This window comes from Nannobrachium achirus (assembly GCF_963921795.1).
Source record: "Nannobrachium achirus genome assembly, chromosome: 17".
Lineage (NCBI taxonomy): Eukaryota > Metazoa > Chordata > Actinopteri > Myctophiformes > Myctophidae > Nannobrachium > Nannobrachium achirus.
The window spans coordinates 8,170,632-8,191,814 of record NC_137824.1 but is presented as its reverse complement, the minus strand read 5'-3'; the positions used below and the strand labels follow the sequence as shown (position 1 = coordinate 8,191,814).

The window sequence follows — 21,183 nt, the reverse complement described above, 5'->3', positions numbered from 1 at the left end:
TGCACCTGTATTGACAATAACAGGAGACATGGGATAGGAGCCATGTAAGATAAGGTGGAAAGGCAGCATGCTTAGCCTTCTATGGAATAGCCTAATCACCATGCTCAACGGCTTATATTACATGGGTGCATCTCTCCACTCCAACATGTCTCCTTTCCGACATGTCTCCATTCCGACACTAACCCTATCTCTAACCCTAACCCCTATGGGAGTGTCGCGACTCCGACAATAAGAAGTCAATTTCGGAGTGGCGACATGTCGGAATGGAGAGCGCCTCCCATATTACATATAGATGCTTAAAATATTGTTAATCAATGACTATGTTAACTCATTGAGTGCCAATCCCGAACTAGTTCGGCTTTATTAGCGTATCGTAGTGTGCCGATCCCGAACAAGTTCGGCTTTAAAAAAAAAAAAAAAAAAAAAAAAAAAATTTGAAAATTTTTTTTTTGAATTTTTTTTTTTTTTTTTTGGACCCCATCAAATCTGGTGAACATGATTTCAATCGCGATTTTGCATGTTCCACCCCCATACAACCCCATCTAACATACAGGGCAGCCATTTTTGTTTACATTACATGTAAAACATAATGGCGATTATCTCAAGAATGCCTGAACGGATTTCCAATCGGATTTTTTTGTTTGAAAGCTGTGAACAAACTGCACAAATCCACTCCAATGCAATCCAGGATTGCATTGGATTTTTTAGAGCTCATTCTTCTCTGTTTTTTTCCCATGCATGAGGTGTGCAAGGTTTAATCATGGCTAAGTTGACGAAAATAAGGCTTCTAAAATGCTTGGTAGCCAATAGCTAACTTCAAGCTAACTTCATCCTCTTCCTGTACATGCACAAAGGAAAGTGTCCTTTCCTTTGTAAAAAAAGTCATGGCTCCAGGGCTTGGGCATGCATTACCAGCATATCTCTATTATTCTCTGGTCACTGGGCGCCCTCTAGTGGTGATAGGCTGGCACTCAATGAGTTAAAAGCCTAGTTGATGAAAAACCTTCCCGTCAAAAACCATTGCCACCGCGGACGGGACGGTGCTGGAGCCAGTCCAGAACTTCAATACCTCGGAGCCTGGACTGCTTCAACAGAACAGGACCTGAAGGTCTGGAGGCCAGTATAGGTCATTGTTACCCTGAGACCATGTTTTGGTTGTACTGTAAATTCTGGCTAGTGGAAAGTCACCAGAACCCTACGTGTCTCTGTATTCTTGTTATGATCTGTGAACCAATCAACGAGTCTCACGGTAATATTGTACTTCAAATATATTGTATGTCTAAACCTGCATTTTAGGGGAGAGAGATTAGAAAATAGAAAGCTGCCACTAGGATGGTTGTGCTAACCGTTTTGTCCTCCTTGTCTGCTCTCTTCAAAATACTACAATTTATTGATATAGTACTTTGGCTCTGAGTTATGGATTTATTCATCCATAATTTATTCATTTAACACAGGGCACTGTGTCAGGCAACTAGAACTAGAGGCAAACAAACTGATTCGGAGGAAGTGAACCGATATTGAACCTTGGGCGATAGACCGGTATTACCGTATATGCTGAAGATTGCGATTAAATCTCAAATAGAATACCGGCATTTAAAAAAGCAATACCGCCCAAGCCTAACCTGCTAGGGAGGAAGTGAACAGATATTGAACTTTTAGGGAGAAAGTGAACAGATATTGAACCCATAGATATAAAGCTAGACGCCTCATCCTCCGCTGCAGTTCATTGGAGCGACGTGTATCAACTGGAGGCCGGACGCCCGGGAGAGCTGGTGACCATGCTGCCACTCAAAATGACTACTGGCCAATCACAGCGCCTCTTTTCCCAGGACTTCGTTTCCATCCAGTTCTGCGTGGCTGAGCTGGTTCTTATCACAGATATAAAAAGCTAGATACCTCGTCCACCACAGCAGTTGATTGGAGCGACCCGTCCAACTTGATGTGCAGAAAAGCAGAAGTGTCGAGGGCAGCTCCAGTTTAATCCAGTCCCAGCTGTTGCACGACGCAGCTGTTTTTAAGAGCTGCGTATGAAAAGACCCGCCCCCACCTGCCTCTGATTTGCCTACCGACCTTCCGTGTCTGTTACGCACACGGAAGAATTCCAAGCCTGTCAATCAACAATGCCCATCAATGCGAGACGGGTACTAGAGAGCCGAAAGAGGCGTCTACCTTTTTATGTCTGTGGTTCTTATAGGGAGTGTTTTCTGCAGGCGATTTAGTCCGAGTGTATCAAAGGGTGCGTTCGGAAATGTGCACCGGGTGTGGTTAGGGTTAGGTTTAGGCATAGTTTTACTGAGGTTAAGGTTAGGGATAGAGTTAGGTTTAGGCATAATTTTACTGAGGTTAGGGTTAGGTTTAGGCACTCACTACACTGAGCACACACCCGGTGCGCATTTCCGAACGCACCCTTTGATACACTCGGGACTGAATCACCTGCAGAAAACACTCTCCTGGTTCTTATAGGCTGCCTACGAAAAGACCCGCCCCAACCCGCCTCTGATTGGCCTACCAACTTCCCTGTCTGTGACACACCAGGGTATAAGGTGAATATAATTGGATATCAACAAAACGAGTGAATGAACAAACCAGTCAACCCATTACACCAAATGTGACAAAACTTTATTCTGATGTAAATTTATAGACCCATTTTTTTAATTTTTACAAGCACAGATTTTTAACCACAAAACCCCCCCCAAAAAACTAAATCAAAAATACAAAACAAACTCACCAACAAGCGTTTCTCAATGAACTGCTGGACAAAAACAAGAGAAAAATAAAAACTAAACTAAAAGGTCCGAGTGGACAGCACATTAACCCATTAAGTCCTGGAATTGTTTTATACTTTAGCTATTGAAAAACAGCAGATCCACAAGCTCACAGCTTGCAGATCTGCCATTTCCCCCATTTTGTGGTACCTGTACAGTGTGCTGCTTACTGTTAGGGATGGGACGATATGAAAACGTCATATCACGATTATTGATAATCAAAATCCATTATCCTGGGGCAGAACATTTGTCAAAAAAGAACAGATCTAGATCGTCTATTTTTTCGGCAAAGAAATTTGAGTGTAAAAAAAAAAAAAAGAAAAAAAAAAGCACCTTTTATCAATTATAGAGGGTTTAAGTGGTACTGGATATACAGCTCGGTAAATAAAAGGTAAATTGATCCCAGTGCATGACGGAGGACGATATCACGATAAATTAAATCTCCACGATACGATTATCGAAACGATGTCGCTTATCGTCCCATCCCTACTCACAGTGTGTTGATGGAAGTCTGCTTCAGTTCATCTCACACTGGCCCATCAGTAACATCATCATGTCTTCACCAGGTAGGGTAAGAGATTTCATTTACGTTTCAGTTTACATGTCGGTGACAGACGGGGGCATTCCTCCAATCATGATCCAGTGGGGGCGGGCCTTGGTGCGCGTAAGGCCCGCCCCCACTCGACCATGATTGGAGGAAAGGCCCCGCTCTATCCTGATTGGAGGAAAACTTGTCACCCAAACAGTTTTTGAGACTTTTTTTTTTCTCCTCACACGACACAGGTCCAAAAATGGACCAAACACTCTATAGTAACTAGTACTATCAGAACATAACACTCTATAGTAACTGGTACTATCAGAACGTTTTGTTATTATTTGAATTAAATGAAACCACTTAACCTGCCTTTAATCAGGAGGGGGGAAGAAGTAAGCCATTTACCATGAGAGGGAGTGGGTTGTTGGCTGATTTACCACTCGGCTCCGCCTCGTGCCACAACCCTGAAACAGTGGTAAATCAGCCAACAACCCACGACCCTCGAATGGTAAATTGCTTTTCTACCACTTCTACCATTTAAATGAAATAAAACACAGTTGTAACTTGCGAGGTTATTTCGTTACAATCAACTGCAACACAACAGTGGGCGGGGTCCATGAGCCAACTCAAGGTTGTGACTGATTTACCACTGTTTTAAGCCAATCAGAATCCAGTATCTGAACATGTGACCACAAAAAGTGGTAGAATAAACTATAATAATGAAAAGTTGTAATTCTCTACTAGCAAGTACTGCATAAATAGACAGACAGACAGACATACACAGACACACACTCACACACAGACAGACAGACAGACAACCTTGAGGACGGTGTCGGCATTAAAGCAACATCGTCACGCTGATGGGAGTACGACGCCTGCTTTAGTATATAAAAAAGAAAATAAAACATAGCAGATCTACAAGCCCACGGCCTGAGATTGTAGATCGGGGGCTATTTTCAGTGCAATGGCACCGGTGTGCAACTAAAGTATATCACTCAGGCATGTGTTAGGCATCAGACAGACAAATAGGTGCCTGTCTGTCTCTACAGACACAGAGTGAGACAGACAGACAGACAGACAGACAGACAGACAGACAGACAGACAGACAGACAGACAGACAGGTAGGTACTAGGGATGGGACGATATGAGCATTTCATATCACGACTGTTGTGACAAAAGAAATCGTGATTTATGATATCGCGATAATCAAAATCCATTATCCTGGGGCGGAACATTTGCCAAAAAGTAGCCGATCTACAAGCTCACAACGCGACGCGTTGTGAGCTTGTATTGTTAACTTCCGGTTAACAGCAGACATATATTGTTAACTTCCGGTTAACAGCAGACGAAGTTAACAGCAGACATACAAGCTCACGTCGCTTCGCAGATGCAACTGCTGTGAGCTTGTAGATCACACTCGGCTGCGACGCCGGAAATGCCGCTCGCCTTCGGCGCAATGCACGATGGGATGTTGGAAAGTTGTGGATAAAGTACCTTTTACCAATTATAGAGGGTTTAAGTGGTACCGAATGATGCAGCTCGGCAAATAAAAGGTGAATTGATCCCAGTGCATGACGGAGGACGATATCACGATAAATTAAATCTCCACGATACGATTATCGTGAGTGTTTTTTATCACGATAAACGATAATATCAATTATCGTTCCAACCCTAGTAGGTACAGATGTGTTGTTTCAATTCTTCAGTATTTCTTGCAAATGCATTTTTTTCTCCTTTCCTCGTTTTGCTTTGCTATTTTTTTAATGGAGAATGGAGCGTATTTTTGCAGAAACCCGCAAATGTAAAGACACCACTCCATTCCCATTGAAAAGCAGAATCCACCTTCATGTCTAGATTCAAACTTCAGAAGTCACAAAAGGTCATAAAAAACAGCAAAAAATTGCTGATCTACAAGCTCAATGTTCTGCCAACCCACTGGAAATCTACTGTCTTTGACGATGGCAGGACATGTGAAGGTTTGAAATGTCACGTCTGTTACTCGTCTGTCTCTACAGACGTTAGGGACGGGACGATATGAAAATGTCATATCACCATTATTGAGACCAAGATTTACCGCGACTTACGATATTACCGCGAAAATCAAAACATCCCCAACGACCATTACCCTGGGGCGGACGATTTCACAATAAAGTAAATCTCTGCGATACGCGATACGATAATCTCCGCGATACGATTATTGTGATTTATCACGATAAATGATAATATCGCTTATCGTCCCATCCCTAACGGACATATAGTGAGACATAAGCCCCTTTTCCACTGCAGGGCCGAACCAGAACTAGAACCAGAACTTTCCGGGACAAAGAACTTTCAAGAACCCAAGGGACCAACCAGAAAGGTTGCACCCTGATTTACAGTACAGAATAAGACAGAATAAAGCCATAATAAGAAATAATGTGTTTGTAATTAGAAGTATTGTTTTCATTAGACAGAAACAAACACAGTTATACCTTAATTATCCCTACATTATGTTCTAATCATTTAACACAGATCTTGTCAGGGTGCACAACCTCTTTCATACTGTATGTCCAGTTTGCACAGAGCCAAATATCAACTGCTAGATATCTAGAAACGCTCGGGAAGAAATCGCCGAGTGCTATAATCGCGGCCAGATCTTCTCGCAGTGCTTTTCACACCAAACGAGCAAAACCTCGGCGAGCAGCCCGATCTTGCGGCAGATCGCCATTTTTTGTCGCGAGTGCCAAAAATGGCCGGCGACAGCACAATCGTCTCAAAAAGTCGGGCAGTGTGTTCGAGCCCTTATTCGATTTCTAATTAGAACATAACGTAGGGATAATTAAGGTATAACTGTGTTTGTTTCTGTCTAATGAAAACATATTATTTCTAATTACAATCACATTATTTCTTATTATGGCTTTATTCTGTCTTATTCTGTACTGTAAATTAGGGTGGGACCGAAAAGAAAAGAATAATAGGTTCAGGTTCTTGAAAGTTCTGGTTCCACATCATAGTGGAATAGGGACTATACAGACAGACAGACAGACAGACAGACAGACAGACAGAGTGTCTTTAGACCAGTTTCTTGGCTTCGAAGAACCTCTTGAGATGTCTCATCTGCCAGAAGCCCACGGCCACCAGGATGAGAGTCTGGACTATGGACCACCACAGAACCCTCTGATTGGTCGACTCGCTGGTCTGTCTGAAACGCTCCTCACGATACTGCACGCACACACAGAGACGCACGCACACGCACACACACACACACACACACACACACACACACACACACACACACACACACACACACACACACAGAGAGACAGTACTTTAGACAATTTACAATGTAGGCAATAGGCATTTCTCTGACGTTCTTTATGGTGAGAGACTTGCAGTAATCAAGGTAGACACATAACGTAGAACAAGCGTTCCCAAACCTTTTGGGCCAGGGCTGTAATCTAACCGTGTTTTAAGGATACCAACTTCAGGGGGGGGGGGGGGGTTCTGAACGGACCATCGATATCATTCGAACCATAATTTCTTTTTTTTCCTTTTTTTTTATAAAAATGAACAATTCGGCGCGTTTTAGCACTGTAGCCATAAATCCCTGTGCTGTTATTCATGTCCGCACTGTTCTGAAAATGTTTTTTATGATAGTCCTTAAGGCCCATTCCCACTGGGCCAGATAACAGATATCTGGAGATATTTCTCCAGATATTTTTCCATGCAAAGTGGATGGTAGCTACAGATAAAAAAAAAGTCTACCACAGATATTTGCCACAGATACTTTTATCTGTGGCAAATATTTGTTTTATCTGTAGCTACCATCCACTTTGCATGGAAAAATATCTGGAGAAATATCTCCAGATATCTGTTATCTGGCCCAGTGGGAATGGGCCTTTAGTGATGTTTTAAATGTTTTTTAATGTTTCAAGTTTTTATTTTTATCTTCTGCTTTATTGTAATCATGTGTACTTTTTCTGTTAAATACTGTGCTTTATTGTGCTATTGTAACAATAGCAGATCTACAAGCACTCAACGCCTCGGCTATTTTCACTATTTCTGCCTCTGATATTTGACATTTTGTCCAATGTTTAATTTGTCCTTTTAGGGGTGTTAAAACGTACTTAAATTGTCACTTTAGAAATGTGCAGATAGATACACCCTATACACTTAAACTTTATGTTGGTTTGTTTAACGTTGAGAGAGAAAACAATGTTGCACATTAAGTTAATCATCTGGGGACCCCCCCAAAATAATTTGACCCCGGGGGTCCCGACCCACAGGTTGAGAACCACTGCAGTACAGTACAGCACAGTACTAACCCTCTGGTACTTCTCTATGGCGGGGGTTCCCAAACTTTTTTGTCTCAGGGCACCCCAGAAATATTGTTTTAATCTGAGGCACCCCTACATTATAATTTTCACTCCCAGCACCTTATATTTATAGCATATCGTCGTTGTCGGGGGGAAACCTTGTATGTCCAAAACCTTTCTATTTCTATTTATCATCTAAAAAAATGTACTAAACTAGTGAAAACAGATGCGAGGCGTTGTGTGTGTTCTTGTAGATCGGCTGTTTTCACTAGTTTTGTGCAACAGACTTGTATGATGAAGCAGGGCTTTGCTTTACCAAAATACGTACACATTTGAAAATTGGAGATACAAGGTTTCTGCCCGACAGTGACGATATTTTAGTGATAATAACCATTTTGGTTAGAACTGAAAAAGTTTAAAATGATACTAAATATTTGTTCAAGTGTCCAAATAAATTCCAAATATTATCAAATTACCGGTCACCCACTTTGAAAACCCCTGCTCTATGGTGTATCCCTAATACAAACAAACAATATACATGCCATGCACACACACACCCTCTCTAAACAGTACTGTACCGTTCTACAGTACAGTACAGTACAGTACAGTACAGTACAGTACAGTACTACTAACCCTCTGGTAGTTCTGCTCCTTCTGGATCTGGTCCACCTGCTCCACCAGCTGTCTGACTCTGAGCTGCAGCTCCGTCAGCTTGTCCTTGGCAGCGATCTCAGCGTAGTTGTTGGTGTGTTCACCCACCTGGATGTCCAGGTGCACTCTCTGTACGGGGAGACACAGAGGAGTAGGGGTGTAAAGATACATTTTAATACCGATTCGATACATATCACGATACATGTTGACGATACAATACATGGACGATATTGGTTCATTCATGGCGATACGATTCGATTCAATGATTTAAAATCAATATAGTACTATTTAGCAAAGAAATTAAATATGTGTGAAAGGTGTGGTTAGTGCAGGTTTTTAAGGGGAAAAATATAAATAAGCAAACACAGTGATTATCTGCCAAATACATTGTATATTGACAAACCTGCACCTTGACATGAACCCAGAGATTACACACATTTATCGATAGACCAGTGTAGCTATATGGAAAGGAAAAGTAATTAAACCCCTCCTTTTCATTTTTTCTTCTTAAAAATGCTAAATACAATGCACAAGTAGGTAGTATCGATACAATCGATTCCTTAAACTGCCGATTCGATACGATACAAAATAGAACGATAGGACTCGATTTTAGCTGTTTTCATTTCGATATACTTCGATTTTTTTCAGTTAACAACGATATTTCAATACAGTTACTATATCGTTACACCCCTACGGAGGAGCATTCATTAACAACCTGATGTCTCAGTACGAGGATATGAAGAGCATTTATTAACAACCTGATCTGCTATTTTCAGGGCACAGCCAAACAAACTAGACTAAAATGTTAGGGACTAGTGGAGAAAAGATCCAGTAGAACTAAAAGACAAGTGATTTTATATTTGTTGAAAAAATAATAATGTGTATATAGATTAGACCCGCACACTACCTGAGGAAGGCCTCACGACCGAAATGTTGCTCTAATGAATTACTCTCTTGTACTTGCAAGTTGCAGTGTGCACTGTGCAGGTCTAATCTTTCATAGGGCAGATTCACACTGCAATCCGATTGATTTGAACTGTTCCTGAAAACAGTTGCCTGGTCCCCGCTGATCAGCATTCACACTGGCCAGGATTCTTCTGTGCCTGGACTCACTTCATTCAACTGTAATTGTATTTGTGTGCCTCCCGGGGGTGCTGTTGACCATGGGTCTTTGGGAGATATAAAACTTCGTGTCACAGAAGAAGAGTATCTTGTCAGAATTTAGAGCGAATATTAAAGTTTTACAGGGTTCCTGACGTTATCTTGAGTTGTAACAATAACAGAACAACAATACACAACCAAAGCAGTGGGTGCTGACTGTGATGAGGGGTCGCGCGGGTGTGTACAGTAAGAACAGCTCCCGTAACGCTGCTGTCAAATTTCCACCACACGTAAACAATAATGGAGTCCCAAATCACTTCTTGGCTGTATTCTGTGGACCTGATCTAGAAAATGCATTTCTATGCTCTGAAGGACGGAAAGTGAGGAGGGCCATTTCACATTCATTGCATAAGGCTGCCCGCTGCAGCTATCCAAGGCTATACCACTACAAGCACAAATAAATAAATAATAAATATGGCAGTAGAACTGTTAATAGTGACGTTGCGGACCAATCCTTGTTATTTTCATCCTAGCTGACCGTCACCACTTCCTTGGTTTACGGAACGGTAGCTTCACATTGAGGCGCACCGTTCTCAAGGACGCATCATGAGGACTCTAGACTACCTCCGGAGGTGGTCTCGGGGCCGGCATTTCTGCGGACAGTAAAGTAGCCTCGAGAACGCACCCGAGACCGCAGTGTGAATCCGCCTATAGATTCATCCTATTACCTGCGCTGTCTTGTCGCCTACACACCTGCTTGAACTGGGTGTGCGGAAGTCTTCTTTTCACAACTGAAGATTTACTGAAATTCTATTTGGATTGTGATCTCGGCGACACTGCAAATGAGGGCAATCTAAATGTCCTTTCGAGAATAAATAAAGGTTTGAATTAATTAATGAATAACTGGACAAAACGTTAGGGAGGGACTAGTACAGTAGAACTAAGACAAGTCACTCAAAGGTAAAAGCACATAAGATAAAGTTGTTTGATCAGATAAGCTGGTGTGTTTGTTCTGAACTTGAAATACAACGCAAGCTAAAGAAACCTCAACTGACCTGCACTGGGTCCAGACGAGGACCATCTTATCTAATCAGCTTATCTTAATTTGTAATATGAAAAGATTGATGCACAAGCTGAATGAGTGTAATAGTTTCATTGTACTCAAATATGTACTAAAAAGAACCTTTGAGAATCTTTTAAAAACAATACATTACAGATTACACTTTAAACTCAACCTATAGTTACGTATGCTTGATTTTGTGTACGTTTTGGGTGAGAGAGTACGTACAGTAAAACCGTCGACATGCATAGTTCCTCTACGTTATTTATGTGCCGACCCGCTCTCCTCTCCAATTCTGCTCCCGTTGGGGCTCCCGTACTACTGCACCTACGCTTGACAACGGTGGCGGTGGCTACTTCATGGCACCGAGTGCCATGCTGCGAGCTTCTAGATCTGCTATTTTTTGAAAAACCTAAAGTGAACATTTGTAACTAAAATATTTGCTTCTGGGGGGTCCCTGGAACAACATACTTTGAGAGGGGGATCTGTGGCCAAATACCTGTAATTTTGCGGGTCCTTGACATGAAAGCGTCTGAGAACCACTGATTTAGAAGACATTTATAGAATCAGGTAAAAAATATTCAAAGACACAAATGTTCACGATTTTTAAAAAAAATAGCAGATCTACAAGCTCACAGCGCTGCACTCGGTGACACGCTGTGAGCTTGTATATCTGCTATTTTTTTAAATTAAAAACATGAAATAATGGTTAAAGTGGTTCAAATCCAAAGTGACAAAGATTTGCGGTCAGGTCTAAACGTGTTATAGGTCGGCCTCGTACCAGCCTGCCTCCAGTATAAAGGACATTAAGTAGTTAAAGGACAGGGTTTTTACCAGCATGCCTCCAGCGAACAGGGAGAACTTGGAGGAGTTGGAGTGCAGGCAGATCTGGTGTTCTCCTGGGGTGTGAGAGGTGAAGGTGAACCTGCCCTCTGAGCCGTACTGACGGGACAGGATCACCTGCAAGACAACAAGAACAACAATCATTACTGACCAGACAGGATCACCTAGAAGACAACACAACAATCATTACTGACCAGACAGGATCACCTGGAAGACATTAAAACAATCATTACTGACATTGGTTTACGCTTTTCTCCCTGAGTGCCAAAAACGTCTTTTACACACTTTTTAATAAGGGTTCCTGGTGCCAAAAACGTCTTTTACACACTTTTTTTAATATGAAAAAAAAAACTTTTTTTTTTTAAAACTCAAATTAAAAAATTTCACTTATATAGGTGTATATATACAGGAAATGAGCGCAAACTTGATATAATATGATATGATATCATATCAATTTTGCACGTATTTCAAATATGACATATTTCCTCTATTTTCCTTTTACACCAGATTATATTATAAACGTTTTGGCCATTATCTCCATAACCGTTTATCGGATTGTCTTACTTTTTTTTCAGGCATTCACTGAGTTAAAGACGAGGTGAAATCAAAAATAAGTTTTTCACACTTTTAGAGCTTATCTGTAGTGATAATATGACCATACCTAACACTGGATGCCAAAAAAAAGTGAAAATGTGATTATGTGTGTATTATAATGAAACAATTAGAGCCCTAAGCAGAAACGTCTTGCATGATGACGAACATCAAGAAAATGTATAATTCACGAGGTCAGAATGACTGACAGGTGTCTGCGCCAATCAACGTCATCTACTTCAACCTAAGGGACTCCCCGCGAGCTGCTGGTTCGCGTGGCTCCCCCCTTCCCCCGCCTTCCCGTTCGTCCTCTCCGCAAAGCAGAGCCAGTCTGTTGCGCTGGCCGACATCTGATGTCCTATGATCACAAACTTGTTTCCGTAGCCGCTGCCTTGTCAGTCAGTCTATAGCGCGACGCTGTGATACTCAGCGCCGATTGCCAGCCTGCCCGTCTTTACACATTAATGTCTTCAATGAGTTCTGGCCTGCCGACTTTTTGACCGTCAAATCACATTCACCCAAGTGCTCTGTACCTCCTTTCTGGAGCATTTCAGGAGAAACTGCGTCGCTATAAGGAAGTGGAGTGAGTGGAAAACTTGGTTTCATTTTGTCTTTAACCTTAATATAACTAACCAGTAAGACTCCCTAATCGGGAGGTAAGCGACCGTCAGGTCACATGTAAAAGAGGGCTGTAAGTGGCATTGGTTCCTGAGTGTAGGGGGATGTGAGTGGCAAATGTATTGCATTGTATTCCCACCACATGCTCCACATGTTATCTCATATATGGAGATAACCTACGCATCACACAAAGTCTGACCTCACCAGCCCATACTTGGGCATGGACGACTTATATCTCCATATACGGAGATGGCCATATATGGAGATACGATGACATCACAGAGTCCACAGCTGATGATGTGGCATGATGTCATACAATACACAAACAAGCCCTATGTAAAGGGGCAATTCTCACCAGGGAAGAGAGCATTCCTCGACTCAGACTGCCCGTATGACGTGAGAGGTGGTGGTTGTGGATTGGCAGGCAAGGAGTGTGTGTGCAAAGTTTGGCATGTCTTGGGGCAACGGTGGCGGAGATATGAGTTGGGGAAAAGTGTGACATGACGGACAGACAGACTGACTGACTGACAGACAGCCGGTGGAGGTTTTGGTAGTAAATGCGACCTGACGGTCGCAATAACTAAAGTCTACGGATCGGCTAGTGTTTAAATCAGTCGTGGCGAGTCGACAGAACTCTTTAGAACTCACATACCCACAATGCCCCAGGCAGCCTGTAGAACTCACATACCCACAATGTCCCAGGCAGCAGCTACAGTGAAGTAAAGCAGTGGCACAGTAGGCATTCACTGAGGCTCACACAGGAAACTGGCTAACAGAAAGTGGCCATTATCAGTGTTTCGTCATATCACAACGTGACTCCCTTTTTTACGTGTGTTTCGCCTTGATTCCGTCTAAACGCTGACATTTAACTTCACTTTAACGTCACTTCACTGTGCCTAAACCTGACCTCACAGAAATGATAACCTCAAAACCAAAGACCTGGGAAATAGTGAGAGCCATATCACAACGGAGATGTCCCGACCGTCTGGTGCAGTGCTCCGGGCACCTCGTCTGCCGATGCCTGACACTTGACAGTGTGTCGCGCGGGTTTGACTCCTGATCCCGACGACCTTTGCTGCGTGTCACTTCATCTCCATCTCTCTCCCCCACCCCCATTTCCTGTCAGACTACTGTATAAAAATCTATTAATTGCACATATTTTGGGACTATTTAGCTTTTTTAGATTTCACAATTCTGAATAGTGATGGGCAATCCCGTTCATTTCAGTGAACGGAACGTTTCGTTCACGTTAATGATCCGTTCAAAAGATTCGTTCAAATGATTCGTTCATAGTGCGATCGTCCCGTGAAAAACACAATCGCGGGAGCGTTTTTATTACGTCGCGAGTACAGCCCGCCGTCGCGTCCTGTCTGCCGGCCGGGGCTATTGAGGGGAGGGGCGGGGGTCCGGGGGGTGTGAACGAAAGTGTGAACGACCCATTTCAGGGATTTGAACGAATCGTTCACGAGTCATGCTAATGATTCGATTCTTATGAACGAATCACTCATGAACGACACATCACTAATTCTTTTTACCCCAAATCAGACAAGTGCAATATCCCCTTAACTTTTCTCCTACATGCTGCTGAAGAATCCTGTTGCGCCATATCATTGTCTGTTCACAAACTGGACTGTGCTTTTATTTATTTAAGTGGCCTTTACATTTTTAGTATTGTAGTATTTTAAGTTATTACATTATTTTAACTAGGTGTAGTTACAGATCATAGTAAGCCAGTGATATAACATTTTGTTCATTTCATGCATTTCATGTATATGTTGAAAAATGAAGGGCAGAAAAGCCTCAAAGATATCTTTAACATTCCTTTAACTCTGAGACGTTCCAGATCATTTCTTTCATTTATGCATTTCATAACTCATCCTCTGCCAAAAAAATACCCCTTTGAAACTAATGCTCCGTGATCGGTTTCTACACAGACACATTATTGAGCGGACCAGTTAACATTGAGACCGTAAACCGGAAGCGGCTGTCCGTCCTCTATCCTTTATTCGTTGGCTTTCTGTGTAAACACGGCAGCTTACAGACGGAGAACTTATGGATCAATTGAAAAAAAAAAAAAAAAGGATTTGAGAAGCTGATGGAATACGCGAACACACGATGCATAGCAGTGTCCGATCACGCACGATGGGAACTGGATTAGCGGCCGCTTTAACAGGTAGGAGAAGCCAGCAGTGAAAGACAGAGAAAAAACTTCGGGCTCCTCGGCCGTAAACTAAGAATGAGTTAATGACAATAAAGCTATCCATTACATAAAAAGGCAGAAAAGCCTAACAAGTATCTTAAAACGGTACCTTCTCATCTGGATCCTTGACCTCCACAAACATGCCCAGACCCTGGGTGGCAGGGAGGTACTCCTCCTTCTGTCTGTCATACAGCTGGGTGCGGTAGTTACCTGGAGACACACACACACACACACACACACACACACACACACACACACACACACACACACACACACACACACACACACACACACACACACACACACACACACACACACACACACACACACACACACACAGTTAATAATCCTCCTTCTGCCTGTCATACACCTGGGTGCGGTAGTTACCTAAAGAGAGACGGAGACACACATTTATTTCACGCGGGAGACCCGTGTTAGATTCCCGGGCGTTACAATGGTGCCGTGTCCCGGATCGGGTTCCCCCGTGGGAGGAGGTCAAAAGGGGGGTGGGAGTGTAACAGAGAGACTCACTGACTCAGCCTGATGGCCTCAAAAGTCTAGCATCTCCCCCTGTAGATGTCCCTTAGTTTGGTCTGATGGTTAAGATGTTAATTCTTGAACACAAACAATGATACAGTAGATGCACAAACTTGGGAAACTCAACAACAATATTTCAGGGTACAGATCACGGGTACAGGAAGCATAGCTGCCTAGTCCCTGTCTGTCTGTCTGTCTGTCAGCCAGCTGCAAATTGCAACTCTAGATTTGTGTATATATATATATATATATATATATATATATATATATATATATATACGTACGTATACATATACACACACGTTGTTCTTTTTTTTTTTTACATAAAATCCTCGCCCCCCACGGGTTGAACAAACATGGTCAGGAAAAGGACAGATTGCAATTTACAAATTAGTAACAAAACAAAAATGAGTTAATAGCATGTTTTGAGTTTCTCCAGTGCTGTGCTTAAAATGTTTTCTTTGCTCCGTTGGTTCGAGCTATGGATAGATTGTTTTAATATGTTGAATCTAGGGTTGCAATACCACCCATTAGCAGCCAGACAGTGGATTTTTATGAAACAAAACTTTGTAAATAGAAAGGATAATTCAAGCTTTCCATACAGCCGCAATATTGGTGAGTTTGACGTTGTTCAATACAATCAGATAGCAAAAGATTGTTTTGATGCATTGGCTGCCTATGGGAGGTATTGCAACCCTAGATTCAACATAAAAAAACAGAATCTAGTGTTGCAATTTGTGTCTGTCTGTCTGAGGGGAGTTAACTGCAACAGCGTGCAGCAACAGCAGCACAGGAAGACACAGGGGAAGGAGGAAGTACAAATATAAAACCACAAGTTGTGTTCCAAGTAAAGATCCATTGATGACACTTAACATCACACATTTACTTAAAAGAACACGTCAGGTCAGGTGATATATAAACCAGCAAGACTCCCTAATTGGAAGATAAGCGACGGTCGCGTCGCGTACACAAACTTTAGAAGGCAATCGTTCTTTGGATATTATGAAGCATAAGGAATACTAAAGTTAAAACAGTGGTTCTCAACCTTTTTAGGCCGCAACCCCCAAAATAATCATTTTTACTGGGGACCCCCCCCCCCACCCTGATGAGCATTAAGAGTTGAGGCATTAAATATTGTATAAAACGGTTCTATTGTGAAAATAGCAGATCCACATGCTCACAACGCCTCGCAACGCGAGGGGGGATCTGCTTTTTTTTTTATATATATATATAATTCTGCCTCTAAGGGTCGTTTCACACTCTAATAAAGAGCCTAACTAATTTCGGTTCGGGAGGGCTCCCCGACCCGAAATTATTTAGGTTCGGGGGGAGTTCATCCATACTTTCTTAACGGCTAGTGCCGAAGTCGCTTGTAAATATTGGAGGTCCATGGCATGACGACGTTTGTGGCCGATACATGAGCGTTGCTGGGCGGATATATATCTGACTGACCCTCGCGCTGCACGCTGAATGACTGGAAGTCCAGTAGCAGGCAGCTCCAGCAGGCAGCAGCACCAGTGACGGGGACACGGGGTCACTCTCTTCCATAGGTCTCTTTCTCTCTCTCACTCACTCTCACAAACGCTCAACATTTAATCTACAAGCTCACATTATAGACGGCCGCCTCATTTGCTGCATGCATATCATCACGCAGTCACAACTCGTCATGGAAAACCCATAGAGTATATATAAAAGGGAAAACCTATCAACACGGAACATTAGCAAAGTTGTGTCTATGCTTTTCTTTTCTCTTTAAAACAGTCGGCGAGTAGCGACCAAAGCTGTGTGTGTGTGTGTGTGTGTGTGTGTGTGTGTGTCCCAGCTGCTGTCTGTATTCGCTATGAAACACTCAATACGTCCACAATCATTTGGAAGTCGGCGTGTCTGCCTCCCAGAAACGACCGCTGTTTCCTTGGATTCACAGCCGAGAATATGCACTTGAAGCCGGGCTGAATGAATGAGAAGACACCGCTAAGTACCGAAATTAAGTCGGGAGGTCACAACATTTTGGCAGCACCGTGGAGCCGACTAAAGTCGGTTGACGCCCCCCCGAACCGGGAGGGGAAACCCATATTTGGGTCTGGACACTGCCGAACCTAAATTAGTTAGGCTCCTTATAACGGTGTGAATCGACCCTTATATTTGACAATTTGGCCAATGTTTAATTTGTTATTTTAGAGGTATTAAAAAGTCCTTAAATTGTCACTATAGAAATGTACAGATACCCTCTATACAATTAAACTTGTTGTTGGGTTTGTTTACTGTTGAGTGAGAAAACAATGTTGCACATTAAGTTAATCATCTGGGGACCCCCCAAAATAATGTGGGGACCCCCCTGGGTTCCGTTAGGACAGGGGTGGGCAACTTTGATGATGGTGAAGGCCACTATTTCCACCTTCACTCCAGTATCTCATACAAAAGAGCGATGCGTTTTGAGCTTGTAGATCGGCTATTTTTGCTTCTTTTGAATTGAAATCCTGAATAATTTTTTGTTGTTTTTGAATTGGAATCCTGAAATGTCACATTTTTATCTAATTTCAAATGCATTTAGTTATATAGTCATGTTAACTTTATGAACCTAAATAAAAAAATACATTTTAATACTACTATACTAGTCATTAAGCTACTAATATTGACTGACGGAATTAAAGCAGGTCATGTTTGGAATTGTAACAGCTGAAATCAATAATATATCAGTATTCCGGTATTAACCTGCGGGCCGCATTAAGTGAAGGTGGGGGCCGCATGTGGCCCCCGGGCCGCCAGTTGCCCATGTATGCATTAGGATATGTCAAAATGGACCTATACAGGTCTGTGTACAACCAAATGGTCCATTTGGTTCTATTTGTATTTGTCAAGAGTTAAGGGAAGACTAGCCGCAAATTGCAACACTAGATTTTTTTTATAATCGGATGAATCTAGGGTTGCAATACCTCCCATAGGGATCCAATGCATCAAAACAGTTTTTTGCTATCTGATTGTATTAAACGACTTCAAACTCACCAATATTGCGGCTCTATGGAAAGCTTGGAATTTACTCTTGCTATCTGCAAAGTGTTTGTTTCTGAAAAATCCACTGTATAATTGTTATGATTTATTTTCTGTCAAGAAATCCGAGCAGACATGGTTTATTTTCAGTGTTGAACTTCGGAAGCGCTCGTCTTCTATAACGCAACGTCCCGCTGCCTCCTGCATAATGTGACATTTAGAACCAGGTGGTCACAGGACCGTTGAGGGATTTTCCACGAGCGCTTCCTTCCAAACTCCAGGACTTAGAAAAAATTATCACCTGAACCAAATTTCTTGGATAGAAAGTAACTCATAACATGTCTACTGTGGATTTTTCTGAAACAAACACTTTGCAGATAGCAAGAGTAAATTCCAAGCTTTCCATAGAGCCGCAATATTGGTGAGTTTGAAGTCGTTTAATAGAATCAGATAGCAAAAAACTGTTTTGATGCATTGGATCCCTATGGGAGGTATTGCAACCCTAGATTCATCCGATTATAAAAAAAAAATCTAGTGTTGCAATTTGCGGCTAAGGGAAGACCATGAAATGTAGTGTATCTATTCTGCATCTAGCTTAAGGCAAGACTCAAATTCAGAGTGAACATTTTTTACTCAAACCTTTTCTTCCGGGGGTCCCCGTAACAAAGTATTTTGAGATGGGGGGTCCGTGGCCAAATACATATCATTTTGGGGGTCCTTGACAAAGTTTGAGAACCACTGACATATTAGCAACATACTTATTTGTTTGTTTTCTTCCATAGAACTGATTCTCAAAAGTTGTCATGTCAAGGACCCCCAAAATGATATGGATTTTGGCCACGGACCCCCATCTCAAAACAAACTGGGTCCACTCCAAGCTGGAGTTAGCTTCAGTAGCAACTCTAAAAGTTAAATGTTCTTGTGTTTTGGTCACCTATGATCTTCCCTTTTACTCTGACAGTGGACAAATGCAACCAAATGGACCCGTTCGTTAGGGTCCATTTGGTTGCATTTGTACACTGTCAGAGTTAAGGGAAGACCTTGAAATGATAAAGTTTGAATCACACAACAACTGGTCTAGTAGCTCAGAGAGTGCAGTGTACTGCACCATAAGTCCGACATCTCATTAGTCCGACATTGTTTAAGGGTTAGGTTTAGGATTAGCATTCACCAGGTCAGCATTCACCAGTGTCGGACTAATGGGATGTCGGACCAGTGCCACGCACACACAGCCCCACAGTTAGCTTCGGTTAGCTCCGGTAGCTAACTCTCTCCAGTAAAAGTTCAACCTCACCTATGATCATGGTCTCGTCGGGGATCTCCTCTATGAAGCATTTCTTCTCGGTCTCTCCTATGTGGAAGTACAGAGAGGACACACAGCCCTGCAAACACAGCAGGATGAACAGCACACACACAACACTGGACTTCATGCTGACATCCACCAACTCCACCATCTTCACTATGACCGTTGGGTTGCCAGGTACGGGGCACATACAAGCATGTGTGTGAAAACTATACCCCAAGCCCAAAAATAAGCAGTGGTGTTGGTGGGGGAAAAGTACTCAAATGTTTTACTTAAAAGAGTAGTTCACCCCAACATGATTTTTTCTTCTTCTATTGATTACTCTTGCCATGGAGATTTGAGTTCAATAAAAACATGTATTTGTCATATTCTTGAGACAAAGAAAATGTAGTCAGTAGTCTACTGTATTGATTCCGGATGGGGACACAAATGCATTTGTGTCCCCATCTGGACTCAATGGCATTGGCGAGGGTACATTTATTGTAACTCAATTTTTGTCTTAGGATGCAACAAACCAGAAAGATATTATTGAACTAAAGTCTCCATGGCGTGAGTAATCAATAGAAAATAGTTATTTTGGGGGTGAACTACTCCTTTAGGTAAAATCCAATCAATACTGCATTGTAGAAATACTCTGTTACAAGTCAAAGTAAATGTACGGAATTCAAAATGCATTTTAGTATTGTACAAAAGTAGTGGTATCAAAATGTACCAAAAGTTAAAGTAGGCCTACAAAATGTTTGAAAATAGCAGATCTACAAGCTCACAGCGCGTTGCGATGCACTGTGAGCTATATTTTCAAATAGCCTAGGTATAAAAGAAGGGTAAAGTCGTTTATGTATGTTCTATAATATTATAATCTATATCTGCAAAGTAACTAACTAGTAACTATGTTTTCAAATAATTGCATTACAATATTTGAAAAAAAAAAAAAAAAAAAAAAAATGTTTGAGCCAGTGACCCCCATACAAGATGTGTGTTGTTAAAACGATCTATTATTGTTATTATTATTTAAATAGCAGCTTGTGAGCTTGTAGGTCTAGGGGAATACAAGCCCAAATTCGCTTATAAAAAGCGGACATGGCAACGCTGAGCAAGCCTTCCACTGAGCGTGCGCAAAGCTTTCAGTGCCACGTCCAACTGTCACCGCTGTTCGTCCAATCAGAACACGGCACACGTCACGGGGGTTGTGGGTGTTGTAGTCCTATAGATTGTAGTCCAGGAAGAGTCATGTTAAAGTGGATAAAAGCATGTTGTATATATATTGCCCTTCTGTATATCAAACCACAACCTTTGTATGCTTCTCTTCATGTCTAAGATATAGGCTACTTCCAATGGTCACTAGTTTATTCACACGTTTAACAGATCATTTCACAGAGTTTGTAAGGGATTGAAGGGGTCCTTCCTATGTTCCCCAGGTTCTATGTTCCCTCGGTTCTATGTTCCCCACTTCCTCCCCATAAAAAAGGTCACCCACCCTCACCAAAAACTATGTTCCCCGCTCAACCAAAAAAGGGTATGTTCCCCACCCTATAAAAAGGTATTATGTTCCCAAAATCCCAACTCAAATGCAGGAAATGGTGGGCCATCTGGGCATTAAGAACCATGTGGGCAATCCTAATTTAGGTGTCCACTTGTCCAGTTGTCCAGGTGCCCCTAGGGCCCACAGATGTCCAGGTGCCCACTCGTCCAGATG

General features: G+C 42.2%; 1 protein-coding gene across 1 annotated transcript; it reads right to left on the bottom strand.

Annotated features, from left to right (window-relative positions):
* Positions 1 to 2,602: 2,602 nt before the first annotated feature.
* On the bottom strand, positions 2,603 to 19,628 carry LOC308301442 (transmembrane emp24 domain-containing protein 9). Its single transcript, XM_080745433.1, has 5 exons — positions 19,479 to 19,628; positions 14,769 to 14,869; positions 11,242 to 11,367; positions 8,229 to 8,375; positions 2,603 to 6,501 (listed from the first exon to the last, which is right to left on the bottom strand). The coding sequence occupies exons 1-5, from the start codon at positions 19,612 to 19,614 to the stop codon at positions 6,352 to 6,354; spliced, it is 660 nt and encodes a 219-aa protein (XP_080601559.1). The 5' UTR covers positions 19,615 to 19,628; the 3' UTR covers positions 2,603 to 6,351.
* Positions 19,629 to 21,183: the final 1,555 nt, after the last annotated feature.

What these genes read in the sequence shown, in the direction of transcription:
- LOC308301442 (XM_080745433.1), bottom strand. Translation starts at nt 19,614, where the DNA reads ATGAAGTCCAGTGTTGTGTGTGTGCTGTTCATCCTGCTGTGTTTGCAG. An exon ending in CGACGAGACCATGATCATAG is followed by an intron (nt 14,870 to 19,478) that starts GTGAGGTTGAAC and finishes GTGTGTCTCCAG; the next exon opens with GTAACTACCGCACCCAGCTG. An exon ending in AGGAGCAGAACTACCAGAGG is followed by an intron (nt 6,502 to 8,228) that starts GTTAGTAGTACT and finishes GTGTGCGTGCAG; the next exon opens with TATCGTGAGGAGCGTTTCAG.